The sequence below is a fragment of the Spermophilus citellus genome, assembly GCF_964194105.1.
Source record: "Spermophilus citellus genome assembly, chromosome: 4".
Taxonomy (NCBI): Eukaryota; Metazoa; Chordata; class Mammalia; order Rodentia; family Sciuridae; genus Spermophilus; species Spermophilus citellus.
In genome coordinates this window covers 131,037,377-131,056,688 of record NC_138185.1, presented here as the reverse complement: position 1 = coordinate 131,056,688, position 19,312 = coordinate 131,037,377, and the positions used below count along the sequence as shown (strand labels likewise).

At 38.6% G+C, this 19,312-nt stretch overlaps 1 protein-coding gene across 2 annotated transcripts in view; it reads right to left on the bottom strand.

Annotated features, from left to right (window-relative positions):
* FBN1 (fibrillin 1) overlaps nt 1-19,312 on the bottom strand; it is a 226,502-nt gene that overhangs the window by 71,406 nt on the left and 135,784 nt on the right. For both annotated transcript variants that reach the window (XM_081290687.1, XM_081290686.1), the window contains exons 17-30: nt 18,323-18,475; nt 14,472-14,525; nt 12,770-12,895; nt 10,532-10,657; nt 9,872-9,991; nt 9,515-9,652; nt 8,654-8,704; nt 6,840-6,965; nt 4,023-4,250; nt 3,216-3,341; nt 2,965-3,093; nt 2,019-2,144; nt 1,790-1,915; nt 455-577 (exon numbers count right to left, since the gene is read on the bottom strand). In XM_081290687.1, coding sequence (XP_081146813.1) covers nt 455-577; nt 1,790-1,915; nt 2,019-2,144; nt 2,965-3,093; nt 3,216-3,341; nt 4,023-4,250; nt 6,840-6,965; nt 8,654-8,704; nt 9,515-9,652; nt 9,872-9,991; nt 10,532-10,657; nt 12,770-12,895; nt 14,472-14,525; nt 18,323-18,475 — 1,752 coding nt within the window. The remainder of the gene's footprint in view (nt 1-454; nt 578-1,789; nt 1,916-2,018; nt 2,145-2,964; nt 3,094-3,215; nt 3,342-4,022; nt 4,251-6,839; nt 6,966-8,653; nt 8,705-9,514; nt 9,653-9,871; nt 9,992-10,531; nt 10,658-12,769; nt 12,896-14,471; nt 14,526-18,322; nt 18,476-19,312) is intronic.

Sequence of the window (19,312 nt, the reverse complement as noted above, 5' to 3'; positions counted from 1 at the left end):
AGAGCTTATGAAGACACAGATTACTGAGACAACCCAGTAATATCTGATTCAGTAGATCTTGGATGGGTCTTGAGATTTTACATTTCTAACAAGTCCTCAGGTGATGCTGATGCTGTTGGTCCAGGGAACACACCCAGAGAGGCATGGAATTTGCTCAAAAGATTGAACTCTTTCAAATTTTGATTAATGAAGAAAATGCATTTTATACTTCACTTATTATATATCAGGTACTATATTAAGTTTTGTACATACTCTTTCACACAGGCAGTCTAAACTCATTATAGATGAAAAAATCTGGTGCTAAGTATCCTCATCAAAAATGCACAGCTAAAATGTGTTGACAAAAGAGGATTTGAACCTCAAAATGTCTGAATCCAAAAAGCCCAAATCCTGAACCACTATACTTAGGGAGCTTTTATTGAGAGATTTCAACATGAAACTAAAACTCACTCACCAGTGCAAGATCTCTGGTCAGGCATTAGTGCAAATCCTGGCTGACAGCTACACTCATAGCTGCCTTCAGAGTTTGTGCAGAAGGTTTCACATCCACCATTCATTATGCTGCATTCATCAATGTCTAAGAGAAAAGATTTAAATGTTTATTCCATTCAAAATTCAATTTATTTGTTCAAAGATATGTAAATACCATTACGACAGTATTAACAGGTTGGGCCCTTTAAGTGGGATTTGGGCCATGAGGGCTCTGCCCTCACAGGTGGCACTGGTGCCATTTAAAGAGGGTGCATTGGCCCCCTCTTGCTTTCTCTCACCTCTTGCCTTCTGCCATGTTATGGCGCAGCAAGAAGGCCATGGCCAATGCCAGCACATTGATACTAGATTTCTCAGTCTCCAAAACTGTGAGCCAATGAATTTCTATTCATTGTAAATTATGCAGTCTCAAGCATTTTGTTGTAGCAGCACAAAAACGGACCAGTACACCTTCTTCTGTGTTTATGATCATGGCAATGCTCTCGGTCACAGATTCAGTTATAAACCTGCAATTTGGTTTGACTGACTTGAGTTTCCAATCATTTACAAGAACCCGAGTTGAAGTTCTGAGTTGTCCTGGGCCATGTTTCAGAAGAATTTGTGCTGATTTATGGTTTTGGGTGGAAACCATGTGAAACTTGGCAGTTCCACACGGTGTACACCCCAAACCAGGCAAAAACTGGCAGCATCTACAAAATTTCACTTTGACTTTAGGCACAATTAAGCCACAGGGCCTCTGTGCCACCCTTCACAGCATGACTAAACCTACAGAGGTCCAACCACAAAACAAAATGCTTGTCCCACAAAAACCCATCTTTAAGGAGTGCCAGGCATGGTCTCTATTTCAATATAAGATATGAATGTTCCATGGGCTTCTTTCTCATAGTTATTCTTTGAATCTTTTAGCTGATTTATACCACCCACAATGAAGACCTCACTCTAGGCTTTTCTTTTTGATAGCACTCATCATGTGAAATGTATCTCAGGTAGTCAGGAACCACTGGCTGACCAGCCTTGGCAAGCAGATGCATGAACAAGGCACCTACTATGCCCATTTTTCAAAACTACTTGGGTCAACTTATATTTGTTATAGCAAAAACATCTGATACCCTTAAGTAGTTCTTTAAAACAGGTAGGGAAGGTGACATCTAAAGCTCATGAGCCACTATTTAAAAAGTGTTATTATAGAAAAATAAGAAATATTAAGTAAAAGTAATGAGTGAGGAAAAGAATACATTGCTTCTTTTATAAAGAGACCAATTAAAATAAAATAGTAAATAAAAAGAAGTTTAGAACTTACCAACACAAAACAACCTATCGGGCGTTGAATGATAACCAGGGTTGCAGGCACACTGATACTTCCCTATGAGGTTCACACAGCGGCCATTGGGACAGAGGTTCCCGCTCAGTTCACACTCATTGATGTCTATTTAGGAACAAAGAAGAGCAAACATAAGCTGCTGACTCTGGAAGAGATGTGGGTCAAATTACTGACCTAGAGCAAATGGTCTGAAGGTCTTCCTCCTTACCAATACATGCAGAGATGTTTGGGGACAGCTGATGACCAGGTGGGCATTCGCAGCGGTAACTGCCTTCTGTGTTAAGGCAAACACCGCCTCGGCAGAGGAGAGGATCTCTCTGACACTCATCAATATCTGAAAAATGGAAATGACCTGTGTTTAATACATTGGTGGGTCCCTTTCCCTCTCCAGGCCATCCCCTTTACCATCCCTCAGTTGCTGGGAGTCCTGGCTGCTAATGGCCAGTCCACCACACTCAAAAATGCCTAGGATGTGAGAGACTGGACCCCTCTCCTAAGCCAGTGACCACCCCTGGTGAAAAATTGATTGAACTGACATGGAAGATTAAAATCTTGACCTTGTCTCAACATGGGACACCTCTCTGGGGCCATATATACCCCAGAGCTTCCTGTGGGATCAGACTAAAGTTGCAAGACAGCCAAATGCTTGGCTTATCTTCTTCTCTTGCACTAACCTTGCTCCTCTCACTTTCTCACTTCCTGACAGGCTCTTCCCCAGAACACTCCCACAAAACAAAACACTCTTGTAAGAATCCCCATTTCAGACTCTGTTTTTTTTTAGGGAATCTGATCTAAGGCAGTCAGATTAATCAACCTCTTTTTTTCTAGAAATCTGGGTAAAATCCAGAAGTCCTCTAATGGGACTTCTTTTATAGCTTAAGTTTCAATGGTTCTCAATTTACTGTCTATTCCAAGCATTAAATTCACTTCTCAAAGGTTCACAACTGATTTTCAAAGTTACCCATAACCCTAAAACACAAATTCCCTCACTTCTTCTGCAGGTCACTCTCCCTCCACCACAGACTGATTTCTGACTCCCTGGTCAGGAGCACAGTGTGGTAGGCAGCTGGAAGAACCTGTGACAGAGGCTATGAGGCACCCAAGCTTCTTGAATTCCTTTTCTTCCTGTGTGGATCACATGACCACAAACCTACCCATGCAGTTCTTCATCATCATGAATCCACTCTCATAGCCTTCATCACACTTGCATTCAAAGTCCCCTGGGGTGTTCACACACTGGCCTCGGCCACAGAGGTCGGGAGATATGCGGCATTCATCAATATCTGCACAAAAAGAACAAGTGGCAGCAAATGAGTATCAGGATGGCCTTAACACTTGTGGCAATATGAAAGAGGATGGGTTTTAAAGAATGTAACCTCTCTTGCCCCTGGAAGCTCACACTGACCTGTGCAGTTCCTTTCTTCAGAATCAAGAGCAAAGCCACTGTCACACCTGCACTTAAAGCTGCCAATGGTATTTCTGCACTTGCCGTGGGTACAGAGGCTGGGTATCATCTTGCACTCATTGATATCTTCAAGAAAAACATGGGGGAGAAAAGTTTGTAAGCAACTAGTCGGGTGGTCTCAGTGAGTTAACTTACCCAGTAAGTTAAGATGGTAGCCATACTCATTTCAAAGAATGTGTGATGACCTATAAGGCATGACTTTGTAAACATCTCTAGCCTTTTCAACTTTTCCATTATAGAAAACATTGTTAGAGAAGCAAAGTGTGTTTGAGAAATGACATTTGCTGGATTTGGATAGAGGACTTGGCACTGGTTTCTTACACCACTTACCCTCCATTATACACTAAGGTGGGTGGCAGTGATATGGATGCTTCAAGACAAGAGACAGATGGTCATATCACTTGATTTTAGTAGATGGCATGTAAATTTTCCTGGCAGATTTTTCTTTGATTTACTTCTGGCTTACGATAGTATAAAAATTTATTTTACCATTTAATGACTAAATAGGAGAAGCAAGAGACCCAGAGACCCAGGGAAGTCTGGAGGAGTGGAAGTGGAGACAGCCTAGCACAGAGTAAACGTTTTGCCATATATAATTCAGAAAGCTAAAAATCTATGCTGAGATGACCAACAGATGGCCACACTGATAATGTTCATGGTAATTTTTCTGTTAGTAGAATGTTGGGATCATGCAAAGGCACCTGTTGGTCTAAAAAGAAAACCAATTGACCATTCAAAACATTGTACCTTTGAAGAAAGGTTTTCCATTTGTAATATCTTTCGTGGCAAATCCTGGTCCTCTGGGGCAGAGCTCCTCATACTCTGGGGTGTTTCTCATGGGACACTCCTCACACTCCTCCGTGCCCCAGGCTCCACCTACAGAGCAGCAGCAGGCATCCATGCGGTGGCGTCCAGCAATAGGCAGAGTGCACTCCTCATCATCATACCTCAGGTAGCATGTTTCCAGGCGGATATCTGTCAGAGGAACAGAGGGAGGCTGAGGAGGGAGCTATGGTTTGGATATGAGGTATCACCCAAGAAGCTCATTTTAGGCAATGCAGGAATGTTCACAAGTGAAATGATGAGATTATGAGAGCTGTAATCTCATCAGTGGATTAATCCATTTGATGGATTAATACTTCAAATTGATTACTGGGTTGGGGATGGCTGAAAGAGGTAGTTCACTGAGGGCATGCCCTTGAGAATTATATTTTGTCCCTGGTTAAGCAGCCTTCCTCTGCCACACCCTTCTACCATGATCCTGTGCCTCACCTCAGGTCCAGAGCAATGGAGACAGCCAACCATGGTTTCAGACAGCTCTGAAACCATGAGCCCAAATTAACTTTTCCTCCTCTAAGTTATTCTCATCAGGTAATTTTTTCATAGTGATGAAAAGCTGACTAACACAGAGGGCCACTCTGTTTTTACTACCATTAACTGCAAATTTTGTTAGGCAAAGGATAATACATGGACTAATTTTCTATCTACTTATTGACTGGAATAAGTTTTCTCCTTCAAAAGAAACCAAGTGTGTGGTAAATATTCCTGACTAATAAGCACTCTCTTTTCTTTGTAGGTCCATATTTGCCCCTCTTATTTGAAGAAAGCTCCCTTTCAACCCCAGGTACTTTCTAATAGTCCTACATAAGGAGTGGTACTCTGAAAACTCCCACTGTGCTCCCTGACACACTAGCACTAAGTCATAGAGTCCAGAATGTCTTGGCATGTCCTTCCCAGTGAAAAGCAAACTGCACTCTTTGTTGTTGGAGCACATCTAAGCTAGCTCCATCACCTCTTCCTCAGATGCACTTCATTTTGTAAAGTCTGCCCTACTTGGAGGAACCACAGCACAGAAAAGCCATCCACTCTTCTCAAGTATTCTTTTCACCTCAACATGTGATCATGTGCACATTTTTTCAGGATACAAATAGAATTCTTCTTGCCCCAACTCCAAATTCATGGCATTGTGAGGAAGAGTAGAAAGACCAAAGGCCCAGAAGACCTGGATTCTGGAAATGTTCTACAACTAAGTTGTTTGTCTTAGACAAATGATTACCTGGAACATTAATTTCTACATTTTAAAAATAATGTTGCACCCATCTCTCAGGAGGTACTATGAAGCTCAGGTGAGATTATGCACCTGAAAACTAAAGTATAATTAAAATGTAAGTTGTACTCTTTCTTCTCTGTCTCTTTTGCCATGGGGTTACTGACTATTCACTGCAATGTCTGAACCTCTCGTATTGGATGGAAAGTTGCTGAAGTTGCAACTTTATGTTCAGTTTTGCCTATATCAAGATGGGTCATTAAAAAACAAATCCTAAATTAAATAACTGAAGAACCTAGAAGAAGACTTTTATTAAATGCTGATTCCCCCTAAACAAAGAAACTAAAACTAAGAATGTGATTAACTGACATTCCCAGTTACAAAAAGATTCTGGGCTCTGAACTTGTCCTTCTATTTCATATTGCTTAAGCTTTAAGCTTAAAAGTTCTCTCTGTGGGGCTGGGGTTGTGGCTCAGCAGTAGAGTGCTTGCCTAGCATGTGTGAAGCCCGGGTTCCATCCTTAGCACCACGTATAAATAAATAAAATAACGGTACTGTGTCCACCTACAACTAAATATATATATATATATATATATATATATATATATATATATATATATATATTAAAAAGTTCTCTCTATAAAGGTTTGTTAGCTCTAATTTGTAAATGATCAAAACCTTGAGTTTCATGAACTCTTTTCACCTCCTACACTGACTAGCGATGCTCTTAGAGTGGTTTAGTTTCAGATATACAAAAGCCGAGCACAATTTCCAGAGTCATGGGCTCAGATATGAGCAATATAAGGGGCATATTCCTGACAGTCAGAAGCTACAGTAGTTATACCAAGAAATGCTGCTAGATAGCATAAGTGGCACTCAAACTTGCTGCCCCTGGGTCAGCCTTCTAAAGACAGCATTCTGGATTCGGCATCCAATCTCTTCCATTTCATTCTGATGGGATGACTGGGTTTGAGGTGCTTCTTTGGGCTCCAGCAGTTGGCCTGGAGGATCCCACCTAACTGGCAGTGACAATAGCTCTGGATTCCCTCAGGTTTACTCCCCAAGGCAGTGGTATCTTTGCTCCTGATCCCCACATGCATTTGCTGTAAGGACCTGTCTTTCTGGCCAATGACAGGATATGTCTAGAAGTCATTGATTATAGTTTCCTATTAAGTGCAAATGTTGATCTTCTTGTCACCATTCACCTGGTATCCTATATTCCATGGCATATGGGGTCAGATCTCAGAACTCTGGAATAATAGCTGTGATAAAACTGATTTAAGGAATAGTTATATAACAACAAAGGCCTAAAGTTTCTTCTCAATAACCTTTTCTCTACACTTTTTGTAAAGGGGAACATAAAACTTGAGTTAGGAAGGCCATCTGTCAAGGAAATTACCATGGATCCTAATGTTGCTGTCTGAATTTGGTGCTTAGAACCAAATATTCAGCTGCGTCTTATTAAGAGTTTTGAATATTTAAGAAAGGATTATTAGAAAAATGAGCTCAGTATTTACCAAGGCAGATCCTTCCTGTGGCATCCAAAGTCATTCCATTGGGACACTCACACTTGAACGATCCCCTGGTGTTGACACACAGGCCATTTTTGCACACTCCTGGGAACACTTCACATTCGTCTATATCTAAAAAGAAAAGGAAAAAAAAAAACCATGAAGTTAACATACATGTATAAGATAATTTTACCTTAGTCCACTTATAGACTCATAATTATTCTCACAATAGAAAAGGCCACTTTGAAGCTGATAAGTTCAAAAAACTAGTTTCCATACAAGCAGTTCACGTAGAATTTCTAGGGTATCTAAATAGCACCCTATTACTAACAATATAAGAGACTCTCCATCAGTCTCAAGGGTAACTTTTGAGTCAGAGAGTGGGTGTGTGAGTTCTTGGGGACAGATCTAGTAGCTATAGACAGGTAAGGTTCCCAGGGGCCACATAATTAGCTTTATGAGATGAAGTGTCTCATAAAGCTTAAAAGTTCTCTCTATAGGGCTGGGGTTATGGCTCATCAGTAGAGTGCTTGCCTAGCATGTGTGTCTGGAAACAGAGAATTAGAAACCTGCTATTTCAAGCTATCAAAGAAAAGAACAGCCTGAAGGTGAGCACAGAAAATAATCCTGAGGGATATGTGGGTCAGTCGGGAGTCTCTTTTGATAAGTGCTAAATCACTAGAAATTGTGTAACTAGTTCTAACCCAGCAGTGGTCTCATGCTATCCTGGCAATATCATGGTGGTCCCTGCCTGGATCAAGGAAGAGTCCAAAGGTGCTCACTCATGTGCATCCATTCATCACTCACCCAATCTCTCTCAAGTGGACCAATCCTTCCCTGTCTGCTTAATGGGAGCTGTGTGCTCACTGTACTTAATTTGGAAAAACAGTCATCATCCAGTTAGTCCAAAGAAAGGTACTTACTTGCCAGTGCCAAAAAGGAGAACATTAGTTAAGAAACACACAAACTATGTCCCTATTTTGAAGAAATAACTTTCTAAGCCAGGAATGTTGAAAAAATTTCTGTATCTTTCCTTGGAGTGGAGAAAAATGGGGAGAGGACAGACTATACCTTTCTGTTTTTTGTTTAGTTGTTTGTTTTGTTGTTGTTATTCTGGCCACTCAAATACCAAAATGTGCTGTTGAGCTCAGATAAGTTATTATAGCGGGTCTGGACCAGGAAAAGGCCAAAGGATTCAGTCATCATTTGGAAAGCAAGACCTTGGGTGGGGGTTGTAGTGTTCTTTGTTTTAACAGGGAAAGAACTTCATTTCATCCCACATATGGGACTAATTGCTGTTTTTAAAATATTTCAGCTGCTGTGTCATGTCAGATTGTGTTAGTCACCATGACCTATATCTATCTGGGACTCCATGAGAAAGAATCACTGCAAACTGGAGAGAATCCACCCAGACTTAAAAAAGAGGCAAGGGAGTGCATCCCGCTAAGTCAGCCATGAGCACGAAACAAACAAACAAGGCCCACGGAGAGCCAAGGAAATACAAATTTTACGGCTTCATCAAAAATTTCCTGCTTTCCTCTTCCTGATAAATGGCATGTTGAAAGTGCAGTCACTCTAAACCGTAGTCAACCTAAACATTTTCAGCCCCCCTGACCTTTGGCCATAGTGCTCTGACACTGGGAAATGCACCATACATGCTTGTGAACTTAACATCTGCTCTGCTCTGCAGTTCTTGTCATTCTTTTCCTCTGATGTGTATTTCTCCCTGTGAAGTTATAGGACCTCTTTATCCAGCACAAGTTAACACAAGTATTCTTCACACACCCAGAAATGTATGGTTTATAAATAATCGGAAATACCTTCACATTGTGTTCCTTTAATTCTTGAGAAGCCTTTACCACATATGGGATCTGTGGGGCGGGGGGAAAGAAAGGTGACAATATCCAGACTTTGTAGTTATGATGTATTATAACAAACACAAAAGAGGACCTGTAACAGGAATTAGATGTTATGAATAAGGATGAGATACAGTGTTTCTGAGATTGCATAGGTGAGGAAGAACAATTATGAAACGTCTCCTATGATAAAGCTCAGTTCCTCTAAGATATCTCAAAAGATACAAAGTTACATCACACTAAGGTGACAGTTAAGAAGGAAACCCAGTGCAAGTTTCTTTCTATTATCCTGAAGATGGGAATCAGACTACTACAAAATGAAAAGGGGCAGAAAGCCAAGAATTTGGAGGTCTCAAGCCCCACAGCATTCACATCACATAAATTCACACACTGATATATTAAAACATTGGATCAGCAAACGATTAGCGAGGCTCTCAAACCTCAACTTCCCAACAGATTTAGAAGTTGAGCAGAAACCCTTATAAAGCTTAGTCATAAATGTTGGTTTCTTTATAACAATTAGAGTTTTGGAAGAAAAGCTGGAATTGCTAAAAGCTCAGGACCCTTACCAGGAACTGGTGCCTCAAGGAAGACTCACAAACTAACCCTATCATCATTTTGAGATAGAAATTAACCAAATCACATAAAATTATTGTACTTGACACTTCTCTGATTTCCTATTCAAGAATGTTTCATTGAGGCCATCAGAATCAAATCCTTCAAAATTCCCAGGTGAACTTAAATAAATAAAATACTTGTCTTTCCCTTTCTAGGCACATCAACCAGTGGATGAGGGCGGGGGGGGAACAGCACCATTTCTCTTACCAACTTGGCATATGGTGCACGGGCTCCCCCAGGCAGCACCAAGGGAAGAGCAGCACTGGGACTTCAAGGTGGCTCCATTGATGTTGATCTCACACCGCCCATCGATGACTGTTTGCCAGCAAGTGCCCTTGATGGTTTCTGCAAGGGAGGAGGATAATATTTAATAGATATTTAGTAGAACCTATATCAAAAATTCAAACATGCACATTGGACTTATAGCAGGAATAGCATGACAAAACAAGGAATACTGATGGTTTTAAATGCTGCTCCCACACTAAAACTCTTCTCAGCAAAAGTTGATGTTAAGTATAGCAGCACTAATGAACATAAAAAAATCATTCTCAGAAAGATAAATACCTATGCAGATGGTTTTTGTTGGATCCAAAGTACTTTCAGAAGAACATTCACAAATGAAAGAGCCAGGACTGTTCTTGCAGACTCCATTAATGCAAGGACTTGATTCACATTCATCAATGTCTGAAACAAAAACAGGTCTACATTACTGCTAAAAGCTAGTCTTGGGCATAAAGAAGTGTTTCGCTTTTGGCCTGAGTGCTACCACACACTCTTCATCAGATAGCAAAACTTGGACTGGATAGTTTTTCTCTACTAGATGAAATGCCAAAATATGAACTGATATTTCTGTTTGGTATGGAATCTAGTAATTGGCTGAATCTTTTAATTCAGAAAATGTGGAACAAAGGTACATGTGATCCCAAATTATGAATTCAAATGGTACATGTATAATATTGTCTTCATTTATTAAGTGATAGCAAATAACATGCCAGGCAAAATGAACACAGTGGCATTTAAATGGCAAATAATACACCAATTGAAGACAAATACCATCAGTGGCTTGCAAAGTGTGTACAAGTGCCATTTAGAGCCACAGGACTTCAATTAAAAATGGGCATGATTGTCTAAAATAGAAGTGACTCTAATTTATTCTTGTGATTTTCCAACGACATTCCAAAAGAAAGCAAAGTACATATTATAAGAATAAAACATATGGTTTACCTTCACAGGTTTTCAGGTCAGGTTTATATATAAATCCCTTGGGGCAGGTACAGACAAAACTTCCAGGAGTGTTTCTACACTGTCCGTTGTCACAGAGTAGGCTGTTCAGCACACATTCGTTAATATCTGGAAAGTCAATGAAAATGAACATTTGAAAGAGCCCATCTCTTGAAAGCAACTTCTTTGCTCTTTTAGATTAGATCTTTTAAAATGGCATGATTAATTACACCAAAACAGGTAAAACTCCTGTACCATTGGTTTTCACAAAATGAGGTAATTTTAGGAAAATAGAAGCTTGACCTGGTTATCAAAACCAGATATCTATAAAGCCTTAGGTCACTAGACAATGTTTAATTCACTTTCTTTAGTATGAAGAAAACCTGGGTTTGCTGGAAATCATTTATCATTGCTTTTTATAATTGCTTCATTGTATCAGACTCAGAACCAATTTTATTGTGTTAAGAAACTAGATAAATATTTAGAAAGTGTGGTCCATCTTTGATATGCATTAGTTCTGGGATGGGCATTTCTTCCTTAAAATAATTTAAATTGTCTCCAGTTATGTTTATAAAGTATGAAGCAATTTGTAGTGTTTATAATTGTCATGGGAATTCAGACTTGCAATTCGGAGGACTGAGGAAAACTCCTCGTTTCCTGCTGAATAATATGACTATCTGAAGAAAAAACAAGATTTAACATATGAATTACTATATAGGGAATGTAGAAATTATGCAGTTTGTAATATCCCTTTGAGCTAAATTATTCCAGATAGCCTATGAAATGGGCTAGACATTCATAAGGAATTTTTTATGCATTGAGAGGGTCTGATTACATCATCAGCTAGAACTGTCTTAGAAATGGAACTTCTTATCAATACAGTTTTTTCATCCCAGGACCCACCTGGTGGGCCATAGTGCCTCTTCCATGGGGTCTTCTAGGCATCCCAGGTACATCATGTAGTAAAAAATATATCTGAGGTCCCCTAGTTCATCTTAAAGTATATTAATTTTTGTCCTATTCCATAACATATGTTTGCTCATATGTAAAATGTGTTTGGCCTCCCAATCAAAAAGATGTACCATCTTACATTTTAGTTTTGGCACAGTCTGGCATATTCTATAAAAATGAGTATGTTAGCTTTGGAAGCTCAGCTTCAGAAAACCTGAGGTATATGTCACTCCACTACAGAATGGACAATGCATTTCACAAAATACTGGTCTAGGAAGAAACTGACCCATGTTGAACATTTTCTTCCCAACCAACTGATTCATTTAGTTACTGGCTGGTAACTTCATTAAAGACTGTCATCATTATTATACAAAGTACATGTATGAAGACCTGAATTGGTTGTCAACATACCTTATATACAAACAGAGATATGAAAAATTGTGGTATATATGTGTATTAAGAATTGTAATGCAAAAAAAGTACATGTATAATGGCATAAATTGACGTGAATATACTTTATATACAGAGATATGAAAAGTTGTGCTCTATATGTGTAATAAGGATTGTAATGCATTCCACTGTTGTTGTGTATTTAAAAAAATAATAAAATAAATAAATAAAGACTGCTAGAGCATCAAAGCTAGTGTTGCTCAACTTAGGAAACAGTAGTTATTACTGTATAAGCTGTATTCTGATTAAATCCAATAAGTGGTTGGAAGAGCTGTTTCTCTCTTATTGAAAGTAGTGATGACTTTGTAGCCATATGAGAATGGCTCAAAATCTTTGCATTTTTACAATATCTAAGAAGATCCTTTTATGGAAGCTTCTTTTATGGAGTGAATCTGATACATGGCTATTAATAAACTATCAAGATTCAATTATGTGAATGTTTGCTATTAAGACATGTACATGCAGTGCTGACACACAAAGTGTAAAGAATTCATCTGCTAAGTCCTTTAAGCTAATCAGAAGCAGTTTCCTCCAAGCAATGAAAGAAGGGATACATTATACATGAAGTGTCTTAGAAAATAGGTGGATGGGGCTGGGGATGTGGCTCAAGGGGTAGCGTGCTCGCCTGGCACGCGTGCGGCCCGGGTTCGATCCTCAGCACCACATACCAACAAAGATGTTGTGTCCGCCGAGAACTAAAAAAATAAATATCAAAAAATTCTCTCTCTCTCTCTCTTAAAAAAAAACCTGAACCATTAATCCATGATGTGGATCTGATTTGCATTTCTAATACTTAAATACTTTAAAAAAAAAAAAAAGAAAACAGGTGGAACTTCTTACCAACACAGTTTTTTCCAGTTATATCCACTTCATATCCCGAATTGCATATACACTTGTAGGACCCACGGAGATTTTCACAAATTCCATTTGGGCAAATATCAGGATCTAATGCACATTCATTTATATCTGCACCACCAAAAAGTTCAAAATCAATGACATTCTAAAATAAACATCAAATTAACTGTTAAAAAAATAAACAGCAAATAAATGTAATAGATTTGGAATTTAAGGAGGGTTGGAGGGTTCACTTAGAAGAGGAAAGCTCATTTCCTTTTTCTCATTTTAAGATATTCCTAAGTCAAGTCTTCCTTCCACCGGTCCCTGAGAATAAACCCGCATCTGAGCTAGAACTTCAAGATTACCAATCCTGAATCAAGCTGAAAGAGACATCCTGGACTTCTCTTGGTTCAAGCACCAAGATGGAAAAGTAGATCCACTATAGAGCTCAAGTCCCTAGCCCTAGTTTCCCAGCCCCCAGCCCTTCCCTCTTCCATTTTCCTTCCACACTGCACCATTCTGAGCATCCTAAAAGCAAGATGATCATGTCATACCCTTGGCTCAAACTTTTGTGGGTTCAATAATATCCTCAAGATTAAATTGAAATATGAAGCCTTTGCTTATTTGTTCCAAACTTCTCACTCCTCTCTGAACACACAATGCCCTCTTCACTCTGTGGAGGTAATGCCTGGAGAAGGTCTCTTCTTTTATCAAAAGCCAGCTCAACCAAAAGCCTTCCCTTTCCTGCCCTCATGAGCTGGGTCCTCTCTCTTCTGAGCTCTCAAAGACTAAACAGAGCTCTAGGAGTGAAGGAGATGCAGACTGACCATCAGTGCATGGGTAGCCTCAAATCCTGTTGCTGGAACCTTTTAAAAATTAGGGTTGACTCTTTTTTCCTTCTCCAAGTTCCTATTACAACTTGTTACTGTCTACCCACTAGCTCGGAATTTGTTATAAATTTCCTAATTTCTCCTCTTTTCTCCTTCAAATACCCACTCCTTGTCTTCATCCATACATATTGAATGAATTGACAATTAATTCTACCAGTCCACTAGAACTCTCTTAATCAAATCATTTAGTTTAATATTAGTAAGCCAATCTCTTCTTCTTTCTTGTCACCTCTTTTTACATTTGTTCCAGTTTTTTCATTTTTCTTTACATTTTTTTTATGGCCCCAACATTTCTCTAGTTCTAACTCCTACACAAACATCTTATTTTCTTCCAACTTGGTTGCTGTCACTGCTTGCTACGACATATAAGATGGCTCCTTATTGTCACCTTATAACGACCAAGTCCTTGAGAGATAAGAAGTCTTTCAGTATGTAGACAGAGATAGTTCTAAGCACATAATCCTGAGGTATACTTGATGGAGGAAAATCTAAAGAAGGTCCAGGCTGCCTCTTTTCAAGAAAGAACAACCACAATCATTTCATCTCATCCTATGTTCCCTGATCAAGTGCCCTGGGAGAGATCCCAGCCCCTTCAGCGAGCAAGCCCCACACCCACATCCTGAAATCCCAGGAAACTTTGGGCGGGCATAGTGGCTCTGCCATGGGGACTTCTAGGCATCCCAGGTACATCATGCAATGATGGCCAGAGAGGAGCCAGGCCAGACTAGTGTCAAGGGACCAACTGGAAACCCACAGGAAGGCCAGATGCTGTCTCGGCACATGCTTAAGGTAGTAAATTTGAAACGAATCCTTACCACTGCCTGCTGACGTCATTCCTGGCCCACTGCTGCAGAGTGCCTGATATTCCGCTGCAATAAATTAACAGATAGTAAATGATTCCCTTGTTTGCAGAACAGGTCAATCCTGCCCTTGGCTTTGCACACATCATTTCTTCCAAAGTGAGCAGAACCAAAATAACGTGGTAAAGGGAAAGGAGGCATCTCTTGAGGGAGTCACCTTTATACCAGGCTCTTTTTTAAAGGATCCGCATCACCGAGGAAATCGACTTTGAAGGATACAGGCAAGTTATAGCAATTCCTTGTGCAAAGCATTTTTGGAAAAGGTATTTTTTCCCATAACTTGATTTGGTTCACCAGGGAACACTTTACACTTTACAGTGAAATGTGCCTGTTAAAATGTGGTTTCTTAACTGTTAATAAAACTTTCTCCCACCATCTTGGGAATAATTTTGTTTCTGAGTGCAAGCTCTTTTTTCAGTACAATCAAGTTCTTAATATTTTTTTTCACTTTTCTCTGCAAATTCTCTAGCCTCCCCTCAGAAGAACAGCAACAAGGTGTCTACTCTTTTGTGTGTTCAAATTGTATTTTAAAAGGTAATATTCATCAGGATAGTAGATGCATTCTCTAAGATAAATTCAAAGGGAAAGCATTGCTAAGTATCAAAATGTGAGATCTTTTTAAAAAAATTTTTTGATATGTAGAAAGTTTACTAAAAGTATACAGTGTTTTACAAATAGTCCCAATAATATTTCAATGAACATAAGAGTGAATGGAGAAATAACTAGAGTCATATTTTATGCAAGGAAAGGAAAGTAACATGTCCCTCAGTTGCCCATGATTTTTGGCAGCCACTATCTCTAGTGCTTAAGTGGAAAGACAACTGGATATTAGGAATGGGCCTCTTTTTCAGAGGTTGGCTGAACCTCATTGCTAAAGCAAATAGTTCTTGTATTTCCATAGGCTAGAGATTTGCATTTTGATGACAGCAGATACAAATGAGTTCTACAAACATAAGTTTAAGGATGAATCCTTCAGAAGTGTGTCACCTAACAAATGTTAATATGACAAAAAAAGTAAAATTCTTTCATTTTTAAATCATCATAAAAGGGACCAACAAAGGCACAAATGGAAAGGTGGGTACCACTGTATTGGAAAGCCAGAGAAAAAGAGAAAAAAAGTCCTTTTTATTCTTTCACATAAGCAATTAATTAAAACAATAAGACAAAACAAGAGCATACCAGTTTTGTAAAAAGCACTTTTACAGGTAATTTAGATTAGCTGATGCTTCGCCTAAATGGAATCAAAGTATCATCTCCATTGTTTTTCATTTGAGCAGGATCTGGCACTAGACTCTGAGGTGAATTCAGATCATCATGGGTTTGAATGTTGAAGACTGTGCTTATTGCTGGGTAGCAAATACTTTCCCTCTGATAGTTTCCTTTTCTGCAAATTGGGGCTAATGATATCCATTTCATATGACAGGTCTGTAAATCTAATGAGATAACATAACATTTAACTGTGTACAGCTCAAACACTGATGTAGTAGATGTTGCTGAGCTACCTCAAGGTAGCATCATGGAGACGGCAGTATTGGGGTCACACAGGAAAATTCTCAGAATTGCACTCAGGCAGGCTTAAATGACTAGTTTCTGTGAGGAGTAAACACCACTGTCTGAAGGCTGAGGAAGTAAGAGGGCCTGCTGAACCATGTAAATCAGCTTCTCTAGTCAGTGAGAAATAGCTTCATATGTAGCTTGCTCCACTCACTGATAACTTTAGAGGTTGCACAGTTACAATTTCTCATTCAATGAATTAAAGACATTTTTTTGTGGATATTTTCAGTACCTTTAAAAATCTCCCAAGATCTCATGAAAATGGAAAGGAGATTAGTAGAGTAGAGGAAAGAAGGAAGGAGAGGAGAGAAAGAGGAAATACTGGGAAATGATAGTGGCCAAATTATATTGTTATATGCATGCATAAATATGGAACAATGAATCCCACCATTATGTATAACTATAACACACCAATAAAAATATGAAAAAAACCTTTTTTTCAATTTAGCTCAATTATTTTGTGTGTGTATAAATATATAACAATGAATACCACTAATATGTATAATTATATTGTACCAATAAATTTTTTTTAAATTCCCCCTCTCTCTCCTGAAATGAGGGATTATCTCATGTTTGGATCTTTCATGGTTTGGAATTTTCATCCACCAAAAAGGTGGAGAAATCAAACTAAACGAAACCACTTCCACGAATGGACCTTTTCTTTGCAAATTCATTCAAATAAAAATCAGAAGTTAGCAGACCTGGGCCTCAAGTTTACCTCTCTTCAAGCTTTACTGCTTAGAGAAATCAAGTCTCTTTTGGTCATCTTTTTTCTAAACCCTCACCATTCCCCTATGTATCATAAGACTTTTTTTTTTGGAGAGGCATTTGGTCCAGAGGAAAATGTCAAAGCAAAAAACTGTATGCATCAAGTTCCCTGGATTCTAAGTCTTGGACCTCAACATGAACAAATCAACATGAACAAATCACCTACACTGTGTGGGTCAGCTTTCATGACACTCATCTATCATATAAATTTACAGTATGTAAGAAAAGCATTTGAATAGTTAACAGGCAAAGGATGGTATTAATAATACACAACTATAAAGTTGCATCAAAGTATTTTGGTTTGAAGGAATGATATTTATGTATAATTGGAGTATATTAAACATGTAGTTAGTTCATTGTTGATCATATATAAATGATAATTTGCATCTTATTCACTTAGTGAAGTAAAAAGCCAAAATAAGGCTTTCTTTCAATTGACATTCCTCATTTTATTTACAGTCTTCCCTTCATATTTAGTGTCTCATAGTATATTTTAATTTCTAACTCTCTAGCTTCAAAGATTAACATTTTAAAAAACAACAGATCTTTAAAAATTATGGGTTAATCTTTAATTCATTTTATTTAGTGCAGAAATGAACAGACTGAATCTCATATGTAAACTGACCCACTGGAACAAAGTATTTTCAATATTAGGCCTAACTTTATTTTAGGACTTTAGAAGTCATCTGCTAAACTACCTTAAAATCATGTTCAAATATTGATAGTCTATTGTTTTAATTTCAATAAACTATTTTTGCTTTACAAATCATTTGCAACTGCATAGAACCTTCTGTGTTATCTAAGGCAACTCATTTTCTAGAAGACCAAAAATCCATTTTCCTTATTGTTCTATTTTATAATAATATTTGTTAATGTAAGTTATTTCAAATCCTTAAATGAGAAAAAAATGTACAAATAACTAAACACCCAATTAAGTAATTTGTCTGCCTGTGAACAGAGAGCATAATTCTGACTCACCATCCAGTTCTCTTTTCACTGTGTCATGCCACCAGGAAAATACTTTTTCCCCTAGGTTGAATAAAATCATTTAAGAAAAGCACACCAAAATCAACAAATGGGATGTGAACAGAATTCACAAATGGCCTTCTGGGAAACTGCTGGAAATATTCAGGTAGTCTGAAAATTATTTACTTTTACACCATATAAAATTCTGCTTTTATAATTGTTAGCTCCTGCAAAATGCAAACATCATGAACTTGCATGTTTTCTACAGACCATGACTATTATTGAGGTGGCAGAGTTCACACTGGAGACATAAACATACTGCCTACTACAAATGATTGTGAGGAGAGGGTGAGTCAAATGTAGCGAGACACTGGCTAGACCTTGCCAAGGCCCCAGCAAGGTCCATGGTGTACCTGGAAAGCATAATGTAATCATTCCATGTCTCTTCCATAAATGCAAAGATCACCGATGGAGCCAGAAGGCTAGAAGCGTGAGGACCCCTCCATGATACCACATACCTGAATTCTGGGCAGGACATGGCTGGCAGGGCTCCCCAAAGGCATACTCAGTGTTGGCACAACAGCATTCAGATTTAGTAACAGCACCAAACAAAGGCTTGACACACTGGCCCCGCTTGTATCCTCCGTAGCATGTGCTCCGCATGTGTGTGTCTAAACAGGAAGAAATACCTATCATCATACTGTCACTTTCAACACATGAGACCCCTCCCCCAAGTCAGAGTTGAAGCTGCCTTTATATATGCATAGTTCTAACTCACTGAGAATGCCTCTGGTACTAGGAGTCAAAACAAACAAACAACAACAAAACACATTTAGCTCCCCAAAAGTGGAAACCAATGGCCAGACTCTGACAGTTTCTTGGGGATTACCATGGTTTACCAAACTTCAAGGCCTTTAAGTGCTGGGATTATGTCTCATTCATTTTTGTCTTCCCTAGGCATGCACTGAGCAGGCACTTAATGAACGATGAAAGAATGTTGAATTTCACACCATGATAAATAAGACCTTTATTAGAAAGGCATCCTACCCCAAAGTAAACATGCAATTATTGAACATCTGAATTAGGTGTACTTTCCAAAAAGGAGAAAGTTTGATCTGTAAAAGGTTCATTATATAAATCTGTAGATGTTGGTCAACTAAGCCATGTTATCTTTACCACCAAGGAAGGAGTGTATGGCTGTGCCCAATCCTTTCCCAATTCAAAGGGTTTTCTGAGTACCTTTCTTAAAAATAATTTGGATAAAATTCGTATCTATTTCCCAATCTTCTTATATAGGCTCAAACTTCTTATGAAGTCACACAAAACTATTATCCTACATGTTTCACAATTATCCATATTCTTTGCATTCTATACTTTTCTTGGTCATTTAATTCATTATTAAGATGTTCACCATGAGAGAGTGAGCATATCTACAAAATATCTACAAAAGGAAGCTGGAGAAAATTGAAGTTAGCTGTGTATTTAGAGAACGAAAGAAAGAAGGAGAG